Genomic DNA, 24,120 nt, shown 5'->3' on the forward strand with positions numbered 1-24,120 from the left:
TGGTAGGCTGAGCAATGGTATCATTCCATAAAGGTACAAAGTGGGGATAAGTGTCACCATGATACAATATAGCAATAGCATGAAGCCTATCCCGATCGACATTCTGGGTGGCGTGCTAGAATCCTGTGGATCCTCTGCCGCAATCTCCGCCGGTGCTGCGTGGCTCCCCTCCTCAGTCGCGGTCGTCTCGATCTCCCTAACTCTATAGCTCGATCAATGAGAGTACCGCTGATGTGTGTATGGGTGGGAACCGAGCTCTCTGGTGGTGGTGTCCCCTCTGACTCTGTGGTACTCAGACTGAAGAAATCTGAGATGCGTGTCTGGGACTGTCTCTGTCTTTGCCCATTCAATAGAGCGTCTCTATGTCTCTGAATCTCAAGTAGGAATAATCCGAGACATCTTTGATCCTGATATCTCATGACTCTGTCTAACGAGTCAAAACCATCTCTGAATAGACAATGAAAGCGTCCCCGTATCTCATAGTAGACTGTGCAGCGACATATGTAGTGAAACTCTGTCTCTGGCTCTGCATGGCATAACTGACATATCCTACTGTCTGCTGGTATGCCTCTGAATCTACTTGTCTCAATCCCAAGCTGGTGTGAAGATGTGCGAATCTGGCCAATAGCACATCGTAACCTATGAGATAGATGTGTGTCCATGTAACTGGGCCGTGTGACAAATCCGTCTGTCGTGAGTTGAAGAAGATGTTCTCTATAGAAGGTGTGTATGTGTGGGCAAGGGTGTAGAGAGAGAGAGAGAGAGAGAGAGAGAGAGAGAGAGAGAGAGAGAGAGAGAGAGAGAGAGAGAGAGAGAGAGAGGGTGTGTGTGTGGGCAAGGGTGTAGAGAGAGACCTTAGAGAGAGAGAGAGAGAGAGAGAGAGAGAGAGAGAGAGAGAGAGAGAGAGAGAGAGAGCTGAACCAACCAACTCGGCAATGAATCAGTGAATATAAAATGGGGGCAAGGTGGTGCTTGGGGGGCCCTTAATTACCCCCCTTAGTAAATTGCTCTACCCAAGACTTTGACAAAGAAGTAAAATAAATATTGGGATCACACTGGGCCATTCACTTGAGATGCTATAACTTTAAAAAGGAAAAGAAAAATACTAATAGCAGAGATATTTATGCATCTTATGAGTAGTCTAACTGTATTTCTTGCTTTGGTGTCCTCCTTGGTGGTAAAGTTTTAGATGATCTTATGGAAAATTAAGTTTGTTCTTGCTTGACGCGAGCCTTCTTGAAGCAGGTCAAGTCTAAGTGCATCTAAGGCTTCACAGGCTGGATTGCCACTTCGCGCATTTGAGAATAATATGAAGGTATATTGAGCATATTTTTTCGTTGCAGTACATGCCATTCTCAGCTTTCATACATTCGACTAACATTGTCAAAAATTGTCTTTCATGAGTGTTAAGCACGTGCTTAAGTGTGTGCCATGGTATTCAGGATCACTATTTTCCCTCCTGTGTCCTTTTCTTATCATTTTGTATTTTCATCTTGTCATGCATAAAAACCCTCCACTAGTATATTGGCGAGCCCTGTATCTTAGAGAAAAATATAGCTGAATAATCGACTCTGATTGACATTGCTTATCAACATTTCTAGTTGATGAGCAGCAAAAGGAAGGTGTGATCATCAGCAATTGACAATCGTCTTTTTGTTAATTAAACCTTTCACGCAGCCTTCTCTTCAAATAGATGATGTACGTTGCTCACCCATGGTGTTTAAGCATGCTCCTCCTTGGCATGTTACATCTTATTTGGTGATTTTTCCATGGAAATGAATTATCTTTTCTCATCTTATTATCGTTACTCTTCTCATCATTGAAGTTGCCTGTCTGCACTTCCTCTACCAATAACTGTTGTGGCTCTTATTGTCCCTGCCACACCATGGTCATGCACTCATCAAGTTCTTGAAAGATTTGAAATACTAGAGACAACTGTGTGCAGCTCATTGCTAAGATTTGAACTGACTCAAATGTAGCATATAGCAGGTCTTAATGTTGATCACTGAGTGCTTAAAGGCTTCCTTTTGCATCTATCATGGTTGTGATTTTGTTTTCTTTGTGTGTTGGCCTTTTTTGTTAAGGCTTGGCTTAAGATTGCTTTGGTGCTCGCAGAAATTTTGTGTTGACAATAACTGGTCTCAGGGTTTATGGGCAGCTAGATTTTGCATTCAATGATGCAGACCTGGTTCAAGAAGGAACTCTATTTGCAATAATTGGTCGTAAAAATGTGGAAGGCAGAGAATCTATACTTAAAGAGAAGGCAAGCTTATCAGTAAAAAATATTCTGTTGTCTCACATGTCTTATCATTAATTGTTTAAGACCTATTTTTCCATCATGATTTTGAAGACAATTGCTAAAGCTGCAAATCAGTTTGTTTTCATCGTGGATGAACCAGTCTTCACACAGGAGCTTACAGGTGTAGTCCCCGTGCTGATCCAACAGGTTTGTATTTCTTATGCTTGATATTAGAGCCTGTGGGATATTTGTTGGCTCGTTTTGGTGTTCAAAACTTCTTAAGGTTTTTTAAATTGTTATTTTAAAAATTTCATAAACCATACAAGCATTTGGAATTGTATTAGAAAGGAAAAATAATAACAAAGCTACTCTCGAGGGAGAAGTTAGAGACTTTGAGCAGGATATATAACTGGGGCGGAAAGTTGGGGTTACAAAAAGCTTCCAAGGTAGAACCACTTCTAGATACAGATCATCATTACAAAAATCAGGTTGGTAGTCAAAACACTTCGAGCAGCTCATCGCTCAGGGCTTTGAGAGGTTCCATGCATTTATTCGCTTTCATCATCTCACAAGCCAATGCCTCGATATCTTTGGTGACATTGTCAATCTAATCAGAGAGGACTTTTTGAGAGCCATCCAGCAGGACTTATTCGATCAGTGGTAGTAAGTGCTGGTGTCCTTGAGGACAGCAATGCAATCTCGATATAGCTTGAGCTGATCATACTTCAAATCACGAATCTGAAAATCAATATTAACAGACAACAGCCTTAGGCTTGGAGTCTGGTAAGCCTTCTAAAACAAAAACATTATTCCTCTGCTTTCGAATAATCCAAAGAAATTCACTTTGGGCCTTGTTCCAATACAAGGGAAGAATTTGAACAAAATCTCCTAAAAGAATCTGTTTCCAATCAGGAGAAAAACCTAGAGTTTTCTTAAGGGTATTAAAATAGAAGCAGAACAAGGCCAATTTTTAAACAGGTGTGGCAAACTTTCAATATCTCTGGCCCACCGGGCAGCGCCACCCACCTGCAGACTTTTTTCTCCTCACAAGAGAGCTTTGTGAAGGATAAGCCACAGTAGAATAAATTTTTTCAGATGGATGGACAAATCATTTTTTTTGAACTTGAACTTCCATTGTTTCCTATACATCAAGACCCCCCATCTCTGGTTTGTCAAAATTTCCTAGGTTATGTTGTTTCTTGGCAAAGTTAACTTTTTACCTGCCTTTGGTTCAGAGTTATGTATAAAGTAATTTCCATCAGCAAAGCTAATGCATCTTTAATCTGCAATCTTTTATATTTTTTGGCAAGAAAAAAGATCCTTTCATTAGTTAAGATAACTGCTCGAAGGATACAAACCACCTCTGCGAGAGAGGGCTACATCAGAAACATTGGGAGACTCTCCCAGTGAAGAAAGTATGTACAATGAGGGCTAGATCATGAAATGGGAGGAGAAAAAATGCCACATTGATGGCCGGTAGTGCCATCTAGGCACACCCTAAACCATGGTGAAGAAAGTCCGTGGGCGCCAAAGTCGCAAGAAAGGCTCTTAGGGCTCCCGCATGTGGTTGGAGCTGCCCTGAAGTCTCTCAAACTGACCCCTAAGTGTATGCATCAGCTCAAGCCAAATGTCACGAACAGTCTCTGCTGATGGAACAGTGCGAGCCTCAAAGATGCGAAAGCAGCGGGCCCACCAGATGAACCAGTGTTTGGCCGCAGATGAGCTCCCAACGCCACTCTCAATCACTGCACCACTCCTGGGGGATGAGCTCTGTGGCAAGCTGAAGTGTAGGTCGACCCTTCCGAATCACTATCATCATGTTGGTGGAAGTCAACTCAAAGTGTGCGCAGGGCCCGTGAGAGTGGACCAAGCTACAACACCCAAGTGTTCTATTGGGTTGTGGAGAGGGTTGGCATCAGTGGGAGAACCTGAAGCCAAACCTGCTATGCCATGGGGTAGTTCCACAAACAATGACGCTGACTCTCCAAAGGATGACCACAAGCTGCACATGCTGCCGAGAAGTTGCTGTGTACCAACCAACTCCCAATTGCTGTAGCCCTGTGCGCTACTAGCTAGTGAAACATAGTAACTCGCCTTGGTTGCCTGTTGCCCCACAACCGCTCCCGGAAGCCTGAAAAGAAATTGGCTGTGAGACCCTCTTCCTGCGAGTGAAGTGATGTAGCTGGGCGAGCCTCTCTCTGTGTTGCCAATATGTGTCGTCCCAAGCAAGCTGTACTAGAAAAAAGAAGTCCTTGGGTGATCGGCTGAAGAGAGATCATCCCGCCAGAGTCACTCTCTCGGGTTCCACTGCACTCGTACCAGAGGGTGGCTCTCTAAAGCCCAAAGACGCAAGTGTCCTAACTCAAGATCGGCTGGGTGAAGATCTATGACACAAGTCCTCCTGCAGATGCCCACAACTTGAACCCTCTGAAAACAACACTCTGCAACCTGTAGTGCCTCTATTGAGACTCTGTGAAGCCGACCCTCTCCGTGAATCTCGAAAACATGTGGGGCATTGTCTCTGAGCAAGCACAATGAGGACCTCTAGGCGCGTGAAGGCCTCCATCCATCTGGGAGGTGCTGCCTCAAGAGGGGTATGCCTCTCAGCTGGTATAGCCTCTGTAATATCCTCACACATGCTCTGCATTCCCCTCATGCCTTGTAGCTGGATGCTCTGAACCTCCTCAAGAAGGTCCGAAAACTTTATCCAGTCAGCGGAAGTGCGGGCTGGACCCTCTGCCATGGGACCCCAAGAAACATGAGCCCTGCTGCCAACCAAATGGCCTCTTTGTTTGCCAACCATGGGTTTCCAAACAAGAGGCTGCCTCAAGCGCTCTTCCATGCAAGTGGGCTGGTGCTGCTCCAGGCCACTCCACAACTGCTCCTAGGACCTAAGTAGGCTCACAGCAAAGCGGTCCTCCCAGCTCTGACTCAGGCCAACTCGGCGCATCTCTGTAAAAATCCACGTGATGGATGGGCTTCAAGGGCCGCCCGTATGAGGGACTCGAGCACGAATCCGGTGTAGCAAAAATACCTTCTAGGTCTCCTTCCCTGGAAGTCGTCCTCTGACCACAAGCTTCCCAAGGAGGGCTATGCTCTGCCGTACTGGGTTGATGATCCCTGGCCCTCCCTGAGAACATGGTAAATTGATGACCTGCCAAGACACTTTGGCCCTGGTTGACTGGGTGTCGCACCCTGACCACAAAAAATTCCTGATCAGCCTCTCGAGCTGGCTAATATAGGAGCTTGAAAAGATTTAGCAAGACGTGATGTACCACACAATAGCCAAAAGCACCTGGTTGGCTACTACCACTCTACCAGCCAAAGAGAGCCCTGCAGAATCCCAATGAAGCATCTTCCTCCTAATGGAGAGGAGGAGGGGAGCAATCTGCTGCTCTGGAGACAAATTCAATCCAACCTGACAGCCCAAAAAGCCACAGTCTTCCTTCAGTTGATGGGTGCCACTGATGCACAGCAAAATACATCGAGATGCGAAGTGGTGGACCTTCTACATCTATATCTCATGATCACAAGTCGCTAGTTGAAGCGTGGGACAGAGTGGTACACTCATATAAAGATGCTCTACTTGGTTCAACATCTGGGTCGTTGCCTTTGTATCAGAATCCCCACCAAGGAACGCATATAGAGTCCGCTTTATTGACTGTTAGTATGGAAGTGGATGTGCCCATGGGCAATACCACTTGAGGATAGTACCTCATGCTTCTCTTGTAAATACTGTACATATGCATTCTCCTCTTAAATGCTTTACGGGATTGTGCAATCACGACAAGTAGCTACTTGGCATGATGTACATACAAATAAGCAGATAAAGTCATGTTACTGGAGCATAATCAACATGATTTTGTAGAGCAATCTTCGTATTATGTGGGATTCTGGATTGCTTACGCTAGTACTGGTGCTTTCTCAGGTGTTTTGATGATGGTGCGTCATGAACTGCAGCCGGTTTTAGCTCATAATGATCCGGCGGGCCGTTGGATGGTGGTTCAATGTCTTGTCCAAGGGAATATTCTGGAATTTTCTAGTATTTATGTTTATACTGCCTCGGCACAAAGAAGTCATCTTTGGCAAGAGTTCGTCAAATACCCTTGGCGTTCACATGCTTTTTGGTGCAGGGATTTTAATAATGCACCTGCAAACACGGACAACACAATTGGTCACTCGCATATGTTGAGCTCTAAATGTTCTTCTTGGGATGCCATGGTCAGTAATATGGGTGTCTGGGATCTATGGGCCAGTGCGCACTCTTCAGAGCGGGGTTATACATTTACTCATAATGCTCACTCTGGATATAGAGCATGATTGGATCACTGGTATGTACTGGGCACTCCACAATATGATATGTTTGCATGTGATATGAGGATTGATCATTCTTTCACCTTATCTGATTATTTTTCTCTTTGGCTCTGGGTCTATTTTGAGGCATTAGATGTAGATTTCCTGCTCCTTCGTAAGCGGTTGTTGCATATCTTTTACATAGAGCGTTTCAAACTTTGATTGAAGCAGTAATTTCTCCACTTGTCTCTCATATGTTTATTGATGTGGATTTGTCAGGTAGTGTATTTTCTTTATGAAAACAGTCAATCTGTCAGAATTCTTGAGGGTGAGCTGACTCGGTTATGGGATCTTGGTCGATCGGTTAGGCAAGGATGCCCTTGCCATGTTGTATGCTATTGCTACACATCCTCTGTTGTTGTATCTGGACTCCTTAACAGTATCTGGTCGGCTACATGGATTGCAACTGCCAGCTCATGATCATTTTGTAGCACAAGCCTACGCGGATGACTCCATGTTCTGGCCTAGAAATCAACCTGAGGATGTTCGTTGTGTTATGGAAACACTACGTATTTATGGGTTGGATGCAGGTCTGCAAGTGAATTTGCGAAAATCTAAATTGTTGCCCTTGTATCAAATGGATTGGCATGCTATGTTATGGCCAGGTGAGATAGTGAAGCCTGATCAAATTGTAAGGCATCTTGGTTATCCGTTGGCTTGGTCGGTTAACAATGCAAAGTTATTACAATGGGTTGATAATAAATTGAGTTCTAAATTGCATTACTGGAAATTGTCTACCTGGCCGCTCCATGTAAGACTCAGAATAGTGCAGTTTATTTTGGTGGCATACATTCAATTTTTCTTGGCTTTGTTGCATTGGCCACCCTGTCCTCTTCGGTATTTCATGTCTCGGATTCTGGAGCACTTCTGGTCCACTTTCTCTCACAAAAAAGGCTTATGATTGCTTGCGATGGATAAGCTTTGTACTCCAAAACGTCGTGGTGGTCTGAATATCCTTCATTTGTGTTCTCATGTTACAGCTTTGTTGTTGGTGTTGGTCGAGCAAAAACAACCTTGGACGTAGATGCTTGCGTTTTTGTGCTCTCATCTGGTTTCCACGCCAGCCTTCGGCCATTGGCAGCCGTCGTATTGGGATGTGGTTTTTGGTAAAGTTGAAGCTACAATTCCGGGATGTCCCTTTGCTTCCAGTCTAGTTGAAGATTGGAAGCTGGTCACGAGGGAATTGTTATGGAATAATAGAGATGACGCCTGTGAAAAGTCACTTGAGTTGGAGAGTTTGAATTGGAGTAGAGTTTTGCTCAGTCTCTTGTTCAACGCTCTTCTAGACAGGCTTACTTTCTCTCCCACAAAGGTATTGACAGGATAACAGATGTGATAGGCGTTGAAGGACGGGTGCTCTCCTTCAGACATGCTGCTCTTACCTTCGGACTTGGGTCACATTACAGGCGCATGTGGGACACCATTAAGGAGTTGGTCGATTCTATATCTCCCGTCCCGCCGCTAGTTGAAGACAATCGAATTTGCGATTGGCTCTACGGTGGTTCTTTGATTGGTTCGATATCTGCAAAAAAAGTGTAATGTCATCTGTAGTCATCTTCTTGGATCCAAGACATTATAACAAGGTATGGAATATGAATAAGAGTGTTACTTGGTGCCGGAGTAAAATTATGAAAGTGTGGCATACTAAGCTACCTCTCAAGGAGCGATTGTTTATGTGGAGATGTATTGTTGGGGTTCTCCCCACTGGCAAATTATTGCGCTCTAGGAGATTGGCCTCTTCGTGATGCGTTCGCTGGTGCAAGCGTTGAGAATATTCCACATCTATTGTGGTCTTGTTCTCGTAGACGACAGTTTGTGGATAGCATCTCTTCAACTCTTCACTCGCGTTTCCTTGGATCACGATTTGGTAAATTTTTCTGGATCTTTGAAGCTTACACCTTTGCGTCGGTCATATGCATACTGTTTCAGCTGAATTAGATTCTGGGTACTATGGACATTGTGAAGAGCACGGAATTCCCTCATGTTTCAGCAGATTCCAGTGGAATATGTTTCTTTCTTCAAGATATCTCTTAGACAATCTCTTCAAGTTGCCTATGACTTGAACGAGCTCCCTGTTAGCCATTACCAGCTCTACTTTGACTGTTTCTGAGTTACAATTTGTAATACTTTCTATGGGTTTTCCTCGCTTTGAGGTTTCCCATTTGTAATTTTTTTTTTCCGAGAAAAAGATCCTTCTATTAGTTACTGAAATTGCCCATAGGGCTACAACCACCTACCTCCTCAAGAGAGGGCTACAACAACCATGATAGGAGACGCTCCCAATGAAAAAACCAGCATATGTACAATGGGGCTAAATCAAGAAATGGGGGGAGGGAAAAGCCACACATGTGGTCAGTAGTGCCATCGGAGAATCGGAGAACATCCTGGACCATGGTGTAGAAAGGCCCAGGATGCCAGAGTCGAAGGAAAGCCTCTCTGCGCTCCCGATGCGGTCGGAGCTGCCCTGTAGTCCCTCAAGCTATCCTCTGAGAGTATGGATCAGCTCTAGCCAAAAATCGCGAACAGTCTTTGTTGGTGGCACAGGGCGAGCCTCAAAGATGCAGAAGCAACGGGCCCGCCAGATGAACCAGAGTGTCAGGCCACTGATGAGCTCCCAACCCTCCTCTCTCTCACTGCACCACTCCTGTGGAGTAAGCGCTGTAGTGTAGGTCGCCCCTCGTGCATCACTATCATCCTGCTGGTGGAAGATAGCTCAAACTGAAGTGCTGGGCCCGTGAGGATGGACCAAGCCGCTGCTCCCCAAGTGTACTGTCGAGCTGTGGAGAGAGTAGGCATCAGCTGAAGAACTTGTAGCCACACCTGCTGGGCCGAGGGACAGTCCCAAAGACAGTGGCGTTGACTCTCCACAAGATGGTCACAAGCTGCACATGCGGCAAGGAAACCACTATGCACTAGCCAGCTCCCAACTGCTGTAGCTCTATGTGCGACCAGCCACTGAAACAAGGTGACTTGCCTCGGTTGTCTGGAGTCCCACAACCTCTCCCAGAAGGTTGCCAAGAACTCAGCTGTGAGACCCTCCTCCTGCCAATGAGGTGCTGCAACAGGGCGGGCCTCTCTCTGTGCTGCTAGTATATGACGTCCCACTCGAACAGTGTACTGAAAGAACGGGACACCTGGGTGGTCTGAAGAAGAGAAGGGGTCCCTCCAGAGCCACTCACCAGGATCCCACTGTACTCGTGCCAGTGGACAGCACTCCCAAGCCCACAGCCTCCAGTGTCCAGTCTCAAGAGCTGATGGGTCAGGATCGATGACACAAGTCCTCCCACAGATGCCCACTACTCAGATCCTCTGAAAATAGCACTCTGCCACCTGTGGGGCCTCTACTGCAACTTGTTGTAGGCGTCCCCCACCCTGAAGCTCGAAGAAAAGGGATGGAACAGTCTCTGAGCAGGCCCTGGCTGAGATGAGAACCTCCAGTCGTGTGAAGGCTCCCATCCACCTGGGTGCTACTGGCTCGAGATACGTAAGCCACTCAGCTGGAACTGCCTTTGAGATGTCCTGGCACATGCTCTGCACCCCTCTCATGCCCTGTAGCTGGAAACCCTGCACCTCCTCTGACAAGCCTGTGAACTCTAACCAGTCACCTAAAGAGCGCACTGGACCCGCTGCCATGGGACCCCAGGAAACATGAGGCCGACTACCAACCAAGTGGCCTCTCTGAGTGCTAACCATGGGGTTCCAGACAAGGGGCTGTCGTAGGCGCTCCTCCGTGCAAGTAGGCTGTCTCTGCTCCAGGCCTCGCTGCAAGAGCTCCCAAGATCGAAGCAAACTCACAGCGAAGCGGTCCTCCAGTCTCCTGCTCAAACCAACTCTACGCATCTCTGTGAAGATCCATCTGGCCGAAGGTTGCCAGGGGCCTCCTGCCTAAGGCACCCTAGCACGAAGCCGCTGTAGCAAGAACTCCTACCAGGGCTCCTCACCTGGAAGAAGTCCTCTGACGATGAACTTCCCAAGAAGGGCTCTACTCTGCTGTGCTGGGTCAATGATCCCAAGCCCTCCCTGTGAACAAGGAAGAATGATGACCTGCCAAGCCACTTCAGCTCGGGCTATCTGAGTGTCACGTCCTGACCAAAGGAAGTTCCTGATCGGCCTCTCTACCTGGCTGATACAAGAACTCGAGAAGATCCAGCAAGAAGTGATGTACCACATAGTCGCCAACAACACCTGGTTGGCCACTACTACTCTGCCAGCCAAAGAAAGTCGTGCTAAGCTCGAATGTAACAACTTTCTCCTGATAGACAGGAGAAGGGGAGCAATCTGCTGCTCGGGAGACAAGTCCAAACCAACCTGACAGCCAAAGTACCGAACTGCAGTCCCTGGGGGAATCCACCTAAAACCCTCTCCTGGCATCCAATCGGGCACAGGAGCACTACCAACCGAGAAAGCCACTGTCTCTCTCCAGTTGATCAGTGCGCTCGATGCACAACAGAAGGTCTCCAGAGCCTGCTCACACCTGTGAAGGTTGGCCTCCTGGCCATCTAAGTACAAGGCTAAGTCGTCGGCAAACTCAGCGTCCAGTAGCTCATCTCCCCGAATAGGGAGTGCTAAGCCCCGTACACCAACCTGCTGCGACACCAAAAACCTGCTCATCGCCTCCGCATAGAATAGAAAGAGGAAGGGGGCAAGAGGACAGCCCTGTCTGACCGAACGTGTGAGCATGAAGCGATCACCTCTACCTCCTGCCAAAAGTACCTGACTGTGAGCCTGTCTGTACAAAGCTGACACCCCTCTGATCCAAGCATCTGAGAAGCCCATCCTGCGTAGAGTGCCCTCTAAAAGTCCCAGTCAACTCTGTCGTATGCCTTCTCAAAATCGAGAAGAAGAATCACTAGGTCCTCACCACGGAGCCGTGCTAGGGCAGAAGCCTCCCAAAAAGTAAAGATGTTGTCAAGGATACCCTGTTCCTTGACAAAACCTATCTGAGTCCCATGTATAAGGCTCTCTAGAAGTGGCTCAATCCTCAAACTCAGAGCCTTGACAAGAATTTTGTAGGTTGAGTTGAGGATGGTGATGGGGGCGCCACTGTCGAATCTCATCCAAGGAGCCACCCTCCTTGGGAATGAGGTAGATCAGGCCCTCACTCATGCTGTCAGGCATCACTCCTGTGTGCAAAATGTACTGAAAAGCACTACAGAGATCTGGGCCAAGCAGGTCCTAGTACTCCAAGAAAAAACTGGGAGTCAGCCCATTCTCACCTGGACAGCTACCACGGGGGAGGGCCCTAAGAGCCGTGTGTAGCTCCTCAAGCTGAAGTGGCAGCTCAAGCCTATGACGCATCTCCTCAGTCACAAGACAAGGCATTTGTGCCCAAACCTGCTCCTTGCATGCATCCTGACGCTCTGACTGGGACTCTGCAGACAGTAACTCACGATAAAAGTCAGTAGCAACTGCACGCATATCCTCGGGCTCAGAAGCAACTGACCCGTCGGGCCTCCACAACTGACTGACCTTGGCATGCGAATGCCGAGGTCCCACTGCCTCAAAGAAAGCACCAGTCACTCTGTCGCCCACCTGGGTCCACTGAGATGCCTGTCGGTGGAAAGCAAACTCATGTCGCCTCTCCTCTGTGCTAACAAGCTCCTGTCGAGCCTGCTGTAGCTACTCCTCCAACCAAGGACTGTCTGGATGCTGCCCCTGCATCCTTTGTAGCGAAGCAATGCCCCGTCTGAGACGCTGCTCCTCCTCTCTCGTTGCAGCCCTGCGAGCCAGAGACTCCTAGAGAAAGAAACGGCTAATCTGAGCTAGGCCTGAGGCCACTCTGTCAGCAGGAGAATCCTGCCTGTCCAAGCTCTCTGTCAAGAGAGCCTCTACCCGCTCTCTGAGTGCTGAGTCCAACAAAACCCTCTCTGGGATGCGAAGCATCGTGCTCCCACTCCTCTGCCTGTCTGCCACTGTGAGGATCACTGGTGCATGGTCCGAGAAGGAAGTCCCTGCCAGAATGCCCACTGTCCCTCCTAAGTCACTGAAATGGTCACTAGTGTAGAAGCGATCTATCCGCGACAGATTCACTCCTCCCACTCTACGGTCCGAACGAGAGAAGGCAAGGCTGTTTGGGGGCCTCACAAAACCAGAGTGCTGCCAAACATCCGAGACCCTCAGAGTCATACAAAACCTCTCCCAAGCTGCCAGCTCAACTTCATGCACATGGCTACCACCAATCCTGTTAGAAGGGTCCTCCAACATGTTGAAGTCCCCTCTTATGCACCAGTGTTCTGCCTGCGGCAGAGACTCATTTATCTGTGACCAAAACTCTGCTCGAGTACTCGCCAAATTGGGCGCATAGATGTTCAGGAAGTCCACTAGGCAACCCTGAACCTGCATAGTAATCCACTGAGCCCTGCCTGGCACAATAATCCCTCTGTCCACAATGGCCTACTGCAAAGAGTCCGCAATAGTCATACATACCCCACCCTGGATGCCTCCAGGTCCAAAAGTAGCTGACCAAAAAGTATCATATCGTCCACTCAAGAGCTGACCACAACGTCTGATGCGGCTCTCACATAGATGGTGCTCTTGAAGCATAAGGAGATCAATCTCTCCTCCCACAAGGCAGCGCTGAAGCTCCTGACGCAGTCGGCCCCGCTGACGCTGAAACTGGGGCCCACCTAGTCCCTGCACGTTCCTGAGACGATCCTCATGGAGAGCGAGAGAGAACAGAGGCTGCCGCAGCAGCTAGACTGGCTATCTTCGAGGCTGGCTTGGATGGGGAGTAATCCGCATCTGAGCGTCCTCTAGATAGGCGTGACTGCAACGAGTGCTTGGCCCAAGCCCAAGCAGAGCGAGCCGTACGTAAAGCAACCTCCTCTGTCCAGGAGTCCTCATGAATGTATACATAGCATGGCAAGCATTGTGTATCGGCAAAGAAGTAAACCACAATGTGTCTACATCCTGTTGAATCTGGAGGTGTCACCGCAAACTTGGCCAATGCCCACAAAGTCTGGAGCATGTCTGTAACTCCTAGTTCTCCCATGTGGTGAGAGAACTCTAGGACCTGTGTGTGCAACCATCCCAACACTGAGTCGAGAGTCCCCTCAGTCTGGTCCCTGCCGCAAAGGGGAAAGGAGAAGCCAACTGCTAAGTCCAAGGCCTCTGTCCCCCTAGCTGCAAGGAACAGAACATGGACCCTGAAGCAGGTTGCCTCATGGTCTGCTGAGGGGTCGCCGAGAAAACGAGTGAAGTCGTAGTCGAAGGAGTCCCATTGGCGCCGGATGTCAATGCTCGTCAGACCACGAGGGATAGCTGCAAGGGGGGACGTCTATACTTGTAGAGGGGGCCGCAAGAAAGGCTGTCCCTCTCTCGCCAAGCGACTCGTGGCAAAGGCGCTGCCAAGAGATCTCCTAGCAGTCGGAGAAGGCCCTGTCCCCTGGGTTGACTGTGGAGCTGAAGCGGGAGGAGGGGGGAGGAGCAGCAGGAGGGAGCGGGGGGGAGCGACAGAGGTAGAGGGGCGGGGGGAAGAGGCGGCGGGATCAGGAGGCGGGGGGGAGGTTGAGGAAGAGGGGGGGAACTCTGGGGGGGTGGGGGGGGAGGGGCTGTCGACGATGAAGCTGGGATGGGGGCTGGAGCAGGGACCTCATCTTGCTCAAGAGGACCAAACCGGTTCCCCGTGGGAACCCACTGCTGCTGAGTAGTTGCTTGAGGACCACTCTGAGTGCCAGGCTGTCGCTGTGGCCCCTGTCGTCATTGACCACGGACCTGCTGCCATCCCTCGTCCGTTGGAGCCCTAGGCTTAGAGGGTGGCTTTGCATGTGTGCGCTGTCTCCGTCTGTGTCTGCTGGCCAGCCCTTGCAGGCTGGGGCTAAGGCTGTGGTGTAGGTCGAGGCCTCCTCCATGGACATGCCTTCGCTAGATGGCCCATCTGTCGACAAATGAAGCACTGGTTCGGGAGGCCCGAATACTCCACACTCTGTCTAAACCAACCCCCACTCACCCGAGGCAGAAGAATAACCTTCGGGAGCGTGTGAGTGTCTCTGACCAAAACGCGAACTGAGGGAATGCCAGCCGCCTTGGCAGCTACTGAGGCTGCCGTGCGAGGTGTCTCCAGGACAGTCCCAATGGCTGAGCCGATCCTGGACAAAAGTGGTAAGTACTCCCTCCGCAAACCCGGAAAGCAGACGGAGATGGGGATGTCTGCCTCCTCTGCTAGAACATCCGAAGCAGGGTCGAAACCATGTCTCCACTGTTGAAAGTGGGCTCGTGCTGCTCAGATGGTCAATGGACTCATGGCGATGACCTTGGACGCCATCTCGGAGGTCTCAAACTCGATCTGATAGTAACTTCGTCCGATTATCTGTATGTCCAAGATTTTGCCCACCTCTGCGAGAAGGCGGGCCTAGAGAAGGTCACGTAGCTCTCCTCTGCTAGGTCGGGTGCCGAGAATCTTGTAGATGACAGAAGTCGCCTGCAAGCGCTCTACCTCTGTGGCTAGGCTCGCTTGCTCTGTCGGTGAAAGAGCAAGTCGAATGGTGGGCTCAGCAGGGTCGGGTGAGGGGGCTTCGGACGAGTCCCTCTGTGGCGGAGCTGGAGCCTCCATCTGTGTCTATTGTTGTGGCGAAGAAGCGGACGGTGAAGAGACTCTGCAACCAAGCGCGCCGAGCACTGTCCAAAGAAACAGTGCTGCCAGAGCCAATTGCAGGAGTCTTCGGGAAAGGAGGGGGGGGGGGGGGGGGGGGGGGGGGGGCAGCGGGTGGGTACGCGCAGCAGGGGGGCGGGCGGGCTGGGCTGCCGCGCGCAAGGGCAGGCGGGGGCAGGGGGCAGCACGAGGGCAGCGAGGGGGGGTGGGGGGCAGCGATGGCGCAGCAGGGGGGGGGAGCAGTAGCGAGCAGCGTTGTTCCTTCTAGAGTAGGCCATTTTCAGCTCAATTAAACGCCCCATTTGTAATTCAATCTGACATTACAAAAAAAAAGTGTGTGTGTGTGTGTGTGTGTGAGAGAGAGAGAGAGAGAGAGAGAGAGAGAGAGAGAGAGAGATGTATGTAAATTCAAGCCTCGATTTTCAAAACATGAACACAAAAGTATACAAAAGCTACAGCCTTAGTCATGTTATTACCTCAAACAATGAATATTCTTAGGAAACTCGGTTCATACCAAATGTCTTACAACACAGCCTACCAACGAAAAACCACAATAAAACAGCGTACTCAGAGAAAATGATAGCCATGTCTTACATGATGTTTTCTTATCATTTTATGGGGGGTTGCTTAGATGTTTAAGATGAATTTGATGGTTTCTCATTTTTATCACGTTAGGAATGGGGTTCTAAGCATTATGCTCGAAAGTTGTTCACCACAAACCTTCTATTATGCTTAGATGTTTAAGATTTGATGGTTTTCTGATTCTATCACATTAGAGATGGGTTTCTAAGCATTATGCGCATTATGCTTGAAAGTTGTCCACCACAAACCCCCTTATCTCTCTTCTGTACAATCCTAAGCTGTACTTATTTGGCTGGGGTGCTGGTAGTATCAAAGTCATTTACTGAGAGTATATAAGTTCTTTTTCCCCCTCAAATACATTAGCAGCTATGCAGATATTTAATGGGGAAAAACATTTTGAGTTCCCAGAAGACCAGTATTATGACCTTCGCCTTTGACACACCCACCGTCATTTGTAGACACTTCAAAGGGGCAACCTTTTGCATGTCTTACACAAGACCCAAAATGTCAATAAAACATAAAACTCTTCTAAGGGTAAAAATTGGCTTTTCTCACACAGGATGTTTTCTTGTCATTTGGCGACCTAAGATTGCAGATTCTCCTCGATTTTGAAAAGGCTTACGACAGAGTTGATTGGATTTCTTGGAGGGCACTCTGCGTAGGATGGGCTTTTCAGATGCTTGGATCAGAGGATTTTCAGCTCTCTACAAATGTGCGCACAGCCAGGTGCTCGTGGCAGGGGAAGAGGGAAACGCTTCATGCTCACGTATTCGGTTAGACAGGGTTGCCCTCTTGTCCTCCTTCCTTTTTCTCTTCTATGCTGAGCCGATGAGCAGATTTTTGACTTCACAGAAGGTTGGTTTGTGTGGTTTAGAGCTCCCTATTACGGGAGACGAGTTTACTTGACACTGAGTTTGCTGTCGACTCAGGCATGTACTTGGAGGGCCATGAGGCCAATCTACACAAGCGAAACACGAGGCTTAACTGGCTTCTTTGGAGTTTGCCAACCTCCAGTAGAATCTGACATTTTGGCTTTACCTTTGGTATCTGCCTTTGCAGCAGGATGCACATTAGGCATGCTTTTATTTTGATCTTTCCCTTGTTTGGCCTGCATGCTTCCATTAGCATCCCCCATCTTTGGTCTCACAAACGAAGAGGCAACATGGGTTCCAAATGCAGGAACAGCAGAGGTGGTAGTTTCAACAAAGATTCTTGGCATTCAGACTGCATATGGCCAAACTTTCCACAATTGAAACATGCACTCGCAAATTTTTCCCATTTGAGTTTAAACAGCCTTTTGCCTACCATTGGATCATTAGAGTCAACCGTTATTCCTGACGACGTCATCCGTATCCCACAACACACAAAATCTATTAAATTAGTATCCAAGTTTGGGGGGCATATCACTTTGCCCAACTAAGCAGCTAGGAGAGGCAAGAAATGCTTCCAAGTTCGTGGAAATCCAACTATTTCCACCCATCCTGGGCACCTATGTCGTATCAAGCTCTTGTAGTCTTTAGTAAGCGCCCATTGCAATACATGTGTCATTTGCATATTGAAAAACAAGGGTGACATTTCCAATAATTGCGAGCGAGCTTCCATGTCTGCCAATAAAGCCTCATAAAAACCACAAGCACCAAAATACACTCCTTGGACAACTTGTCTTTTTAGCAGGAAATCAACCCATTGACCTACGTCTTGTGCCGAGGGCATCTTGCCAGGGAAGAACAAAATGACCCTCTCTCTCACACACTTTTTTTGTAATGCCAGATTGAATTACAAGTGGGAAACCTCAAAGTGAGGAAAACCCATAGAAAGTATTACAAGCTGTAACTCAGAAACAGTCAAAGTAGAGCTGGTAATGGCTAATAGGGAGCTCATCCAAGTCATAGGCAACTTGAAGAGACTGTTTAAGAGATATCTTGAAGAAAGAAACATATTCCACTTGAATCTGCTGAAACATGATGGAATTCCGTGCTTTCCACACTGTCCATAGTACCCAAAATCTAACCAAGCCGAAAAAGTATGCATACGGCCGAAGCAAAGGCGGAAGCACTCCAAAGATCCATAAAAATTTACCAAATTGTGATCCAGGGAAACGCAAGCGAAGAGTTGAAGAGATGCTATCTAACAACTGTCGCGTACGAGAATAGGACCACAATAGATGTGATATATTCTCAATGCCTGCACCACAGCGAATGCATCGCGAAGAAGCCAATCTCCTAGAGCGCAGTAATTTGCCAGTGGAGAGAACCCCAACAATACATCTCCACATAAACAATCACTCCTTGAGAGGTAGCTTAGCATGCCACAATTTCATAACTTTACTTCGCCACCAAGTAACACTCTTATTCATATTCCATACCTTGTTACAGTGTTCTTGGATCCAGGAAGACGATTGCAAATGATAGTACACTTTCTTTGCCAATATCGAACCAATCGAAGAACCAGCATAGAGCCAATCACAAATTCGATTGTCTTCAACTAGCTGCGGGATGGGAGATACAAAATCGACCAGCTTCTTAATAATGTCCCACATGCGCTTGTAGTGTAACTCAAGTCCAAAGGTAAAAGTAGCCTGTCTGAACGAGAGCACTTGTCCTTCAGCGTCTATGATGTCTGCTATCCTGTCAATACCTTTGTGGGAGAGAAAGTAAGCTTGTCGAGGAGAGCGTTGAACAAGAGTCTGAGCAAAAACTCTACTCAAATGCAAACTCTCCGGTCGAAGTGAATTTCCACAGACGTCATCTCTACCATTCCACAACAATTCTGTCGTGACCACCTTCCAATCTGCCACTAGACTGGAAGCAAAGGGACATCCTAGATTTGTAGCTTCAACTTCACCAAAAACCACATCCCAATACGACGGCTGCCAATGGCCGAAGGTTGGCGTAGAAACCGCATGAGAGCACAAAAGCTCAAGCATCTGCGTCCAAGGTTGTTTTTGCTCAACCAACACCAACAACAAAGTAGCCTTCCTTGCTATAACATGAGAACACAAATGAAGGATATTCAGACCATCACAACGTTTTAGAGTATAGAGCTTATCCATCGCAAGCTTTTTTTGTGAGAGGAAGTGGACCAAAAGTGCTCCAGAATCCGACACATGAAATCCCGAAGACGACGGGGTGGCCAATGCAACAATGGCAGGAAAAATTGCATGTATGCCACCAAAATAGATTGCACTATTCTGAGTCTTACATGGAGCTCTCTCTCTCTCTCTCTCTCTCTCTCTCTCTCTCTCTCTCACACACACACACACACACACACATTTTTGCCGTAAATCTGTTTTGATTAATTTACCAGTGGGAAACCTCAAAGCAAGGAAAACCCACCAAAAAGATGAGATACAAAGGGAGGAACACAGAAGTCTTCCGTGATGTGAAAGCGCTAAAAGCAAACATAGAAGAGTCGCAAGATTTCCAGGGATACGTCCCCAATATCAAAGGCGAAGTGTAACGATTGCCTCATTGAAATCTTGAACGAGGGAAAAGGATCCGCCACGTGTCAATGAAACATGCAAAAATTGTGTAGGCGCCACAAAGACCATAGCGACCAAAATTTGACCCATGTGAGGAAGATTGCAAATCGTTGAAGGGTAGTCGGAGTAATGCCAAAAACCCAGAACTGTTTGTGGAAAACTGCTGAGGGAAATCGAAGGTGCATACAAGCAGAAACACGGTCAAGGAAAGCCGTGGTGCAATGACAATCCCAGAGCAGATGTCTGACAGTCTCATCACCGACGGAGCAACTGACACAGCGAGACATTAGGTGAAATTTGGACTCACAAAGGGGCCCTTTAAGGAGTTTGACTTTACCTCTCTCTACCAAAACGGGCGCATGGATAAATTTTTGCAAACAGTCTCATCACCGGCGGAGCAACTGACACAATGAGACTCGGAGCTGATGTGACGTGCTGCAAGGAGAGTTCCAACCGGAAGAACTCCCAACAAACTGCACCAAAGAAACAGACTTTCCTTAAGAGGCAAGTGGGACGTCCAGATTGCAGTAAGAGCCTTTCTCCCTTATTGATCAGATTTGTGTAAAGACCAAAGGGCATTTCAGTGATCAGCCAGCCAAGAGTCCTGTATAAGAGAAGCATAGATATTGCGGGCAGAAATCGCATCAAAAGGAGTGTCCCATAAATTCCAATCCTGCCACCTTCAAAATAGGCCTTTGGCTGTGTATTGAAATGCTTACATCATTTTCTAGATGGTTGGTTGGACAATCAATTTGAGCTGCAGAGTCTGCACACATATGAGCCCTTTGTAGACAATGGAATTCAATGACGTTCTTAAATGGTCACAGAATTGTCATGAGCATATACCTCCTGCCTTTTCCTCAGGGCATCATGAGGTAGCTAAATCCTTTCTTATTGATCAGTACCTATTTCTGCCTATAGAAGATTTTGTACACATGCAAGAAACTTTCGAGGAGCAGCTTATGTGCCGTTTTTTTGAACTCTTGCAAAATGCAAAACAGACAAAACAGGGTGACGCAGATGCTCAGCTATCAGACGGGCAAAATTATCTCATTTTTGCTCCTTCAGTAAATATACAGAGTAAAAATCAGCTTTACTACGATCAGCTAGTGCATATTGTATCAACAACCTAAGAATTGCATGAGCATTGGCCTTTCCAATGGAACTATGTCCCCATTGTACTTATCGTAACTTGCAACTTATTATAATTTGCAAGTGTGACTACAAGAATGGGAGTCGTGAGGCCAAGCACCTCCAACATACTGCTCGCTGCCTGCTGAAATTTGTCTCTGGTTTGCTCCAGATTTGCTCCACCACCCATAGCCAGGTTCTGTTTTTGGTTTGTTTGGTCTTTAATGTCCACAGCACTGCTGTCTATGTCATTGGCCTCCAAGGTGAAACAATAGCTCTTCTCAGTAATTGAGAGCGTGGCCTTTGCAAAAGAAGCGAAATGATGGATAACTTTGCAGAGAGCTCCAACTCATTTCGTTACTGGCAGCAATTCTTCCATGACTACCTCAGTCTGCCGTAAGGTGCCTGTCACAAAACATGCACACGTGTTCAGTGGAGAGCAAGCCTCCTTGTTTGAGCATGTATTTTTGACTGTATATGAAAGAGCTATAGGAACATCTCAAATAATCTATTGCACAGAATGTAGAGGTATAATCTAAGCTACTGAAGCTGTCGACGTAAACATCAGTCAAAACCAAGTACTTGTGAGATCCAACATGACTGGTCAAGTGCAGCTCCAGAAATCTAGCTTTCAACTATCTAGCTGCATACTTGTGCTTTGGGGAACATCCAACAACAAGTGCTACTTTTCTTCTTGATTCGCTAAGGTGAACAGGAGGTTCATGCTGCTGATGCTGGTGCTTGAAAAAGCCTTTTCGTTGTGGGATGACTGAGTGCGTTTATCTTACTGAATTATGGAAACCAAGTTACAAATTTTGAATCAAGTATTGACAGCACCAACTAAGAGAAGTTAGCTTTACAAAAGATGCAGGAAAGCAACAAAAAACTTCAACGGAGTAAAAATGGAGGTATACCAGAAATGATGTCTGTAAGGCGAGCAGGGACAGACCGTGATGAGTTGGGAGAGGTTGCTGAGAGCGCAGATCCACTTGTAGCTTGCTGCTGCAAAGCTCTCTCTTTGGCTTCTAGGTGCTCCTCATCTTCAGCATTTGCATATACAGCTTGTTCGTGCACTAGTTGTACATGTCAAAGAGCTGTGTGTCATGAAACACTACAACTGTAATGTTGGCATCCGGTAAATCCTGAATTTACGGCATATATGTACACGGGGAAATCAGGCATACCTTGTCGAACAAGGCAATGCTGCAAATGCTTTGATTCTTCTTGCACCATCAGCTGCTGTCTTCGCGTATGCGCTACTCTTTGTTTGGGGAGAGGTCCGCATCGCAGTGAACAACGGTCTCAAAGCCTGGTCTTATAAACATCTATTTCTGAAGCAATTACTGTGAGCATGATAAGAATCCGTGCTGCCGTTGTTGACCTCCATTTCCGCTAGATCATTTCTCCAAGAGCTCAAACGATTTTAATTTCCGCTTGAGAGGTTGGCTTTGCAACCTGCTTATTGGTCACCTTGATTGCAGACTGCAATGCACTCTCCTATGTGCCTGCAAAAGGAAATGATTATGTAGTCGAGCCATGAACTTGAAAGTGCAAGCTTGGAAGAAAGCTAATTAGAAATTTCACCACTGTGCCATTCCAGATTTACAGTGTACTTGCAAAAACTTTTCAGAGAACTGTAATATGGTCATTGGCTAAGTCCAGAACATGAATGTAGCCATGTACATGCGCGAAGAAATTATTAAATCAGAACCAAGAAGGGAACCATATAACCATGCTATGTGCCTTTCCTGCGATACCGTAGTCTTTAATTTGCAAGTTGGCTCGCAAGTTGTTATAGTGAGGAATCTGGCCTTGTCCTGGATTCATACTCGAAGAATCTTTGACTACATTTGCAGTTTAGAGCTCATTTCTCAATTCAAAGTAGTTGCTTTCAGGATCTGGAGTATCTGAAACCTTATCAGGTTGACTGACATGGGGACTCATGGTTGCTGTAGGAGGATTGGCTAGAAACAGCTGAAGAAATAGATGATCTATTTTTGGGCGATGCAGAGGTAACATCGTGTGTCAGGAGTCTTACACAAACAGTAGCCTAATACATTACTTGTTCTTGAGAATAAAAGTATTTCCTGGTATTCTGAGTTTCAAGCGTATTTTGTGTAGTACAAAATTGTGTGTGCTCGTCATGCATACGAACCGTGGTTTGCATGCTTTTGTGTGCATGCCGCCCTGAGCCCTAAACGCTAAACCGGTGCTATGGGTGGTGACTTTCCTCTTGTACCTAAGAAAGGGCACTTCATGTCGGATTTATTGAACTTATGTGTAGGTTTGGCGGAGACCCTCTGCTGGAGAAGCAGGTCCCATGGGTGGTGACTGTCCGCTTGTAACTAAGGAAGGGCATTTCATATTGGATTTACTCTTCACATCAACAATAACCAACCCATGTATGTAAATCATGTAGCTCTTCCTACTTTCATTCCATTTATACAGTGCGTGTTTTTCCATAAATAATGTCTCCCTCAATGCAGCAACAGTAAGTAGAGTAAGAATATTCTTAAATGACCCGACGTGCGTATGCATAAATGTGTCCGCTTTGTACTGCAATTTGCCCCACATCAGCTTTAGAAATTGTAAATGCTTATAAATGTCCTGCACTATGTTTGCAGCCGAGATAGCAGAAAGCTTGGAGGCAATAAATGGAGTTGTTGGGCATGGCCTGATTTTGGACTCTGTGTAAGTGGGTTGATAGCCATTTGTATAGCTCAATGAGAGCTGTATTCATGGCAAGTAACAAGTATGTGTGTTTTTCAACATACTTCGTAGGTATGCATCTGCTGTTGCAGGAAGAGATGGAGTTAAGATCCGAACTTCATTGTTCAAACGTGCCTTCACATCCATGCAGTAAAATGCACCCCTTTTATAGTCAAAGCCCTCAACCTCAAAATCAGCCTTTCTTTTGTATATCACAGTTTGGAGCTGCTCTTTATCCTTTGGTTTCTCTTAATCCTTTGATTTGTATGCTCAATGGTAAGGTATATGAATGGAAGTTGAGAATAGTTATGAGCTCCACTAACCAAGGCAACGGCGGTCACCCCCCAGGCATAATTATTCATTATCTTAACGATAACTATACCTTATCCATGATGCTTAATCTTTGCAACCATTACACCTTGTGCCCAAAGCTTTGGGGTGGTTAAAATTGATTCTAACGCCTTAAATCAAAGAGTTGAAGTGCGTTTCGATGAAAGGGCAAAGGTTATTTCATATGTGATCTTTAAGTACTCAGTGACTTCCAAATAGCTTGCCATGCCATTAATTTTATTTTAGACGTGTGTATAGCCATTTGTTGAGAAGCTCACTCTTTGTAATATGTAATCACACGAATCCCTTTTTAAAAATTCATTGGCAGAGAGTCCTAGTAGCTTGGAAAAACTTTTTTCCAAAAACTTGGAAAACCTACATTTGAGAAAATATTAGAGGTAATTGACTATAATTGAAGGTTTTTACACTAATTTTGTGTGTTTTCTCACCTTCAAATTTTAAAAAAAGAGAAGGTGGAAGTAGAAATGAAGGCCAAAGCCCATGCTGCAGAGTCTTCTATGCTTGCTACTCTAGAAGAGCCCAAGGATAAAGAGTCAGTTTTGGAAGCCTCCGCAGTTTTGAAAGACCCCTCTTTACAAGATCCACGGGTACTATAAGTGCAAAACCAAGCCAACATGGTGGTCCCCTCTGTTAGCACCATCACTCTTGCACCAGTACAAGCAACCACAAGCATCGCTTCTACAC

The 24,120-nt window shown here is 46.9% G+C and overlaps 1 protein-coding gene across 1 annotated transcript in view; it reads left to right on the forward strand.

The window, feature by feature from the left end:
• LOC147436553 (NagB/RpiA/CoA transferase-like superfamily protein) overlaps nt 1–23,500 on the forward strand; it is a 35,260-nt gene extending 11,760 nt beyond the window's left edge. The window contains exons 3-9 of the mRNA XM_086489430.1: nt 1,246–1,315; nt 2,159–2,263; nt 2,351–2,446; nt 22,332–22,388; nt 22,661–22,778; nt 23,001–23,067; nt 23,158–23,500. Coding sequence (XP_086345556.1) covers nt 1,246–1,315; nt 2,159–2,263; nt 2,351–2,446; nt 22,332–22,388; nt 22,661–22,778; nt 23,001–23,067; nt 23,158–23,239 — 595 coding nt within the window. The 3' untranslated portion in view covers nt 23,240–23,500. The remainder of the gene's footprint in view (nt 1–1,245; nt 1,316–2,158; nt 2,264–2,350; nt 2,447–22,331; nt 22,389–22,660; nt 22,779–23,000; nt 23,068–23,157) is intronic.
• The last annotated feature ends 620 nt before the right edge of the window (nt 23,501–24,120 follow it).

Source organism: Adiantum capillus-veneris, chromosome 18 (assembly GCF_014529385.1).
Source record: "Adiantum capillus-veneris isolate H3 chromosome 18, ASM1452938v2, whole genome shotgun sequence".
Lineage (NCBI taxonomy): Eukaryota > Viridiplantae > Streptophyta > Polypodiopsida > Polypodiales > Pteridaceae > Adiantum > Adiantum capillus-veneris.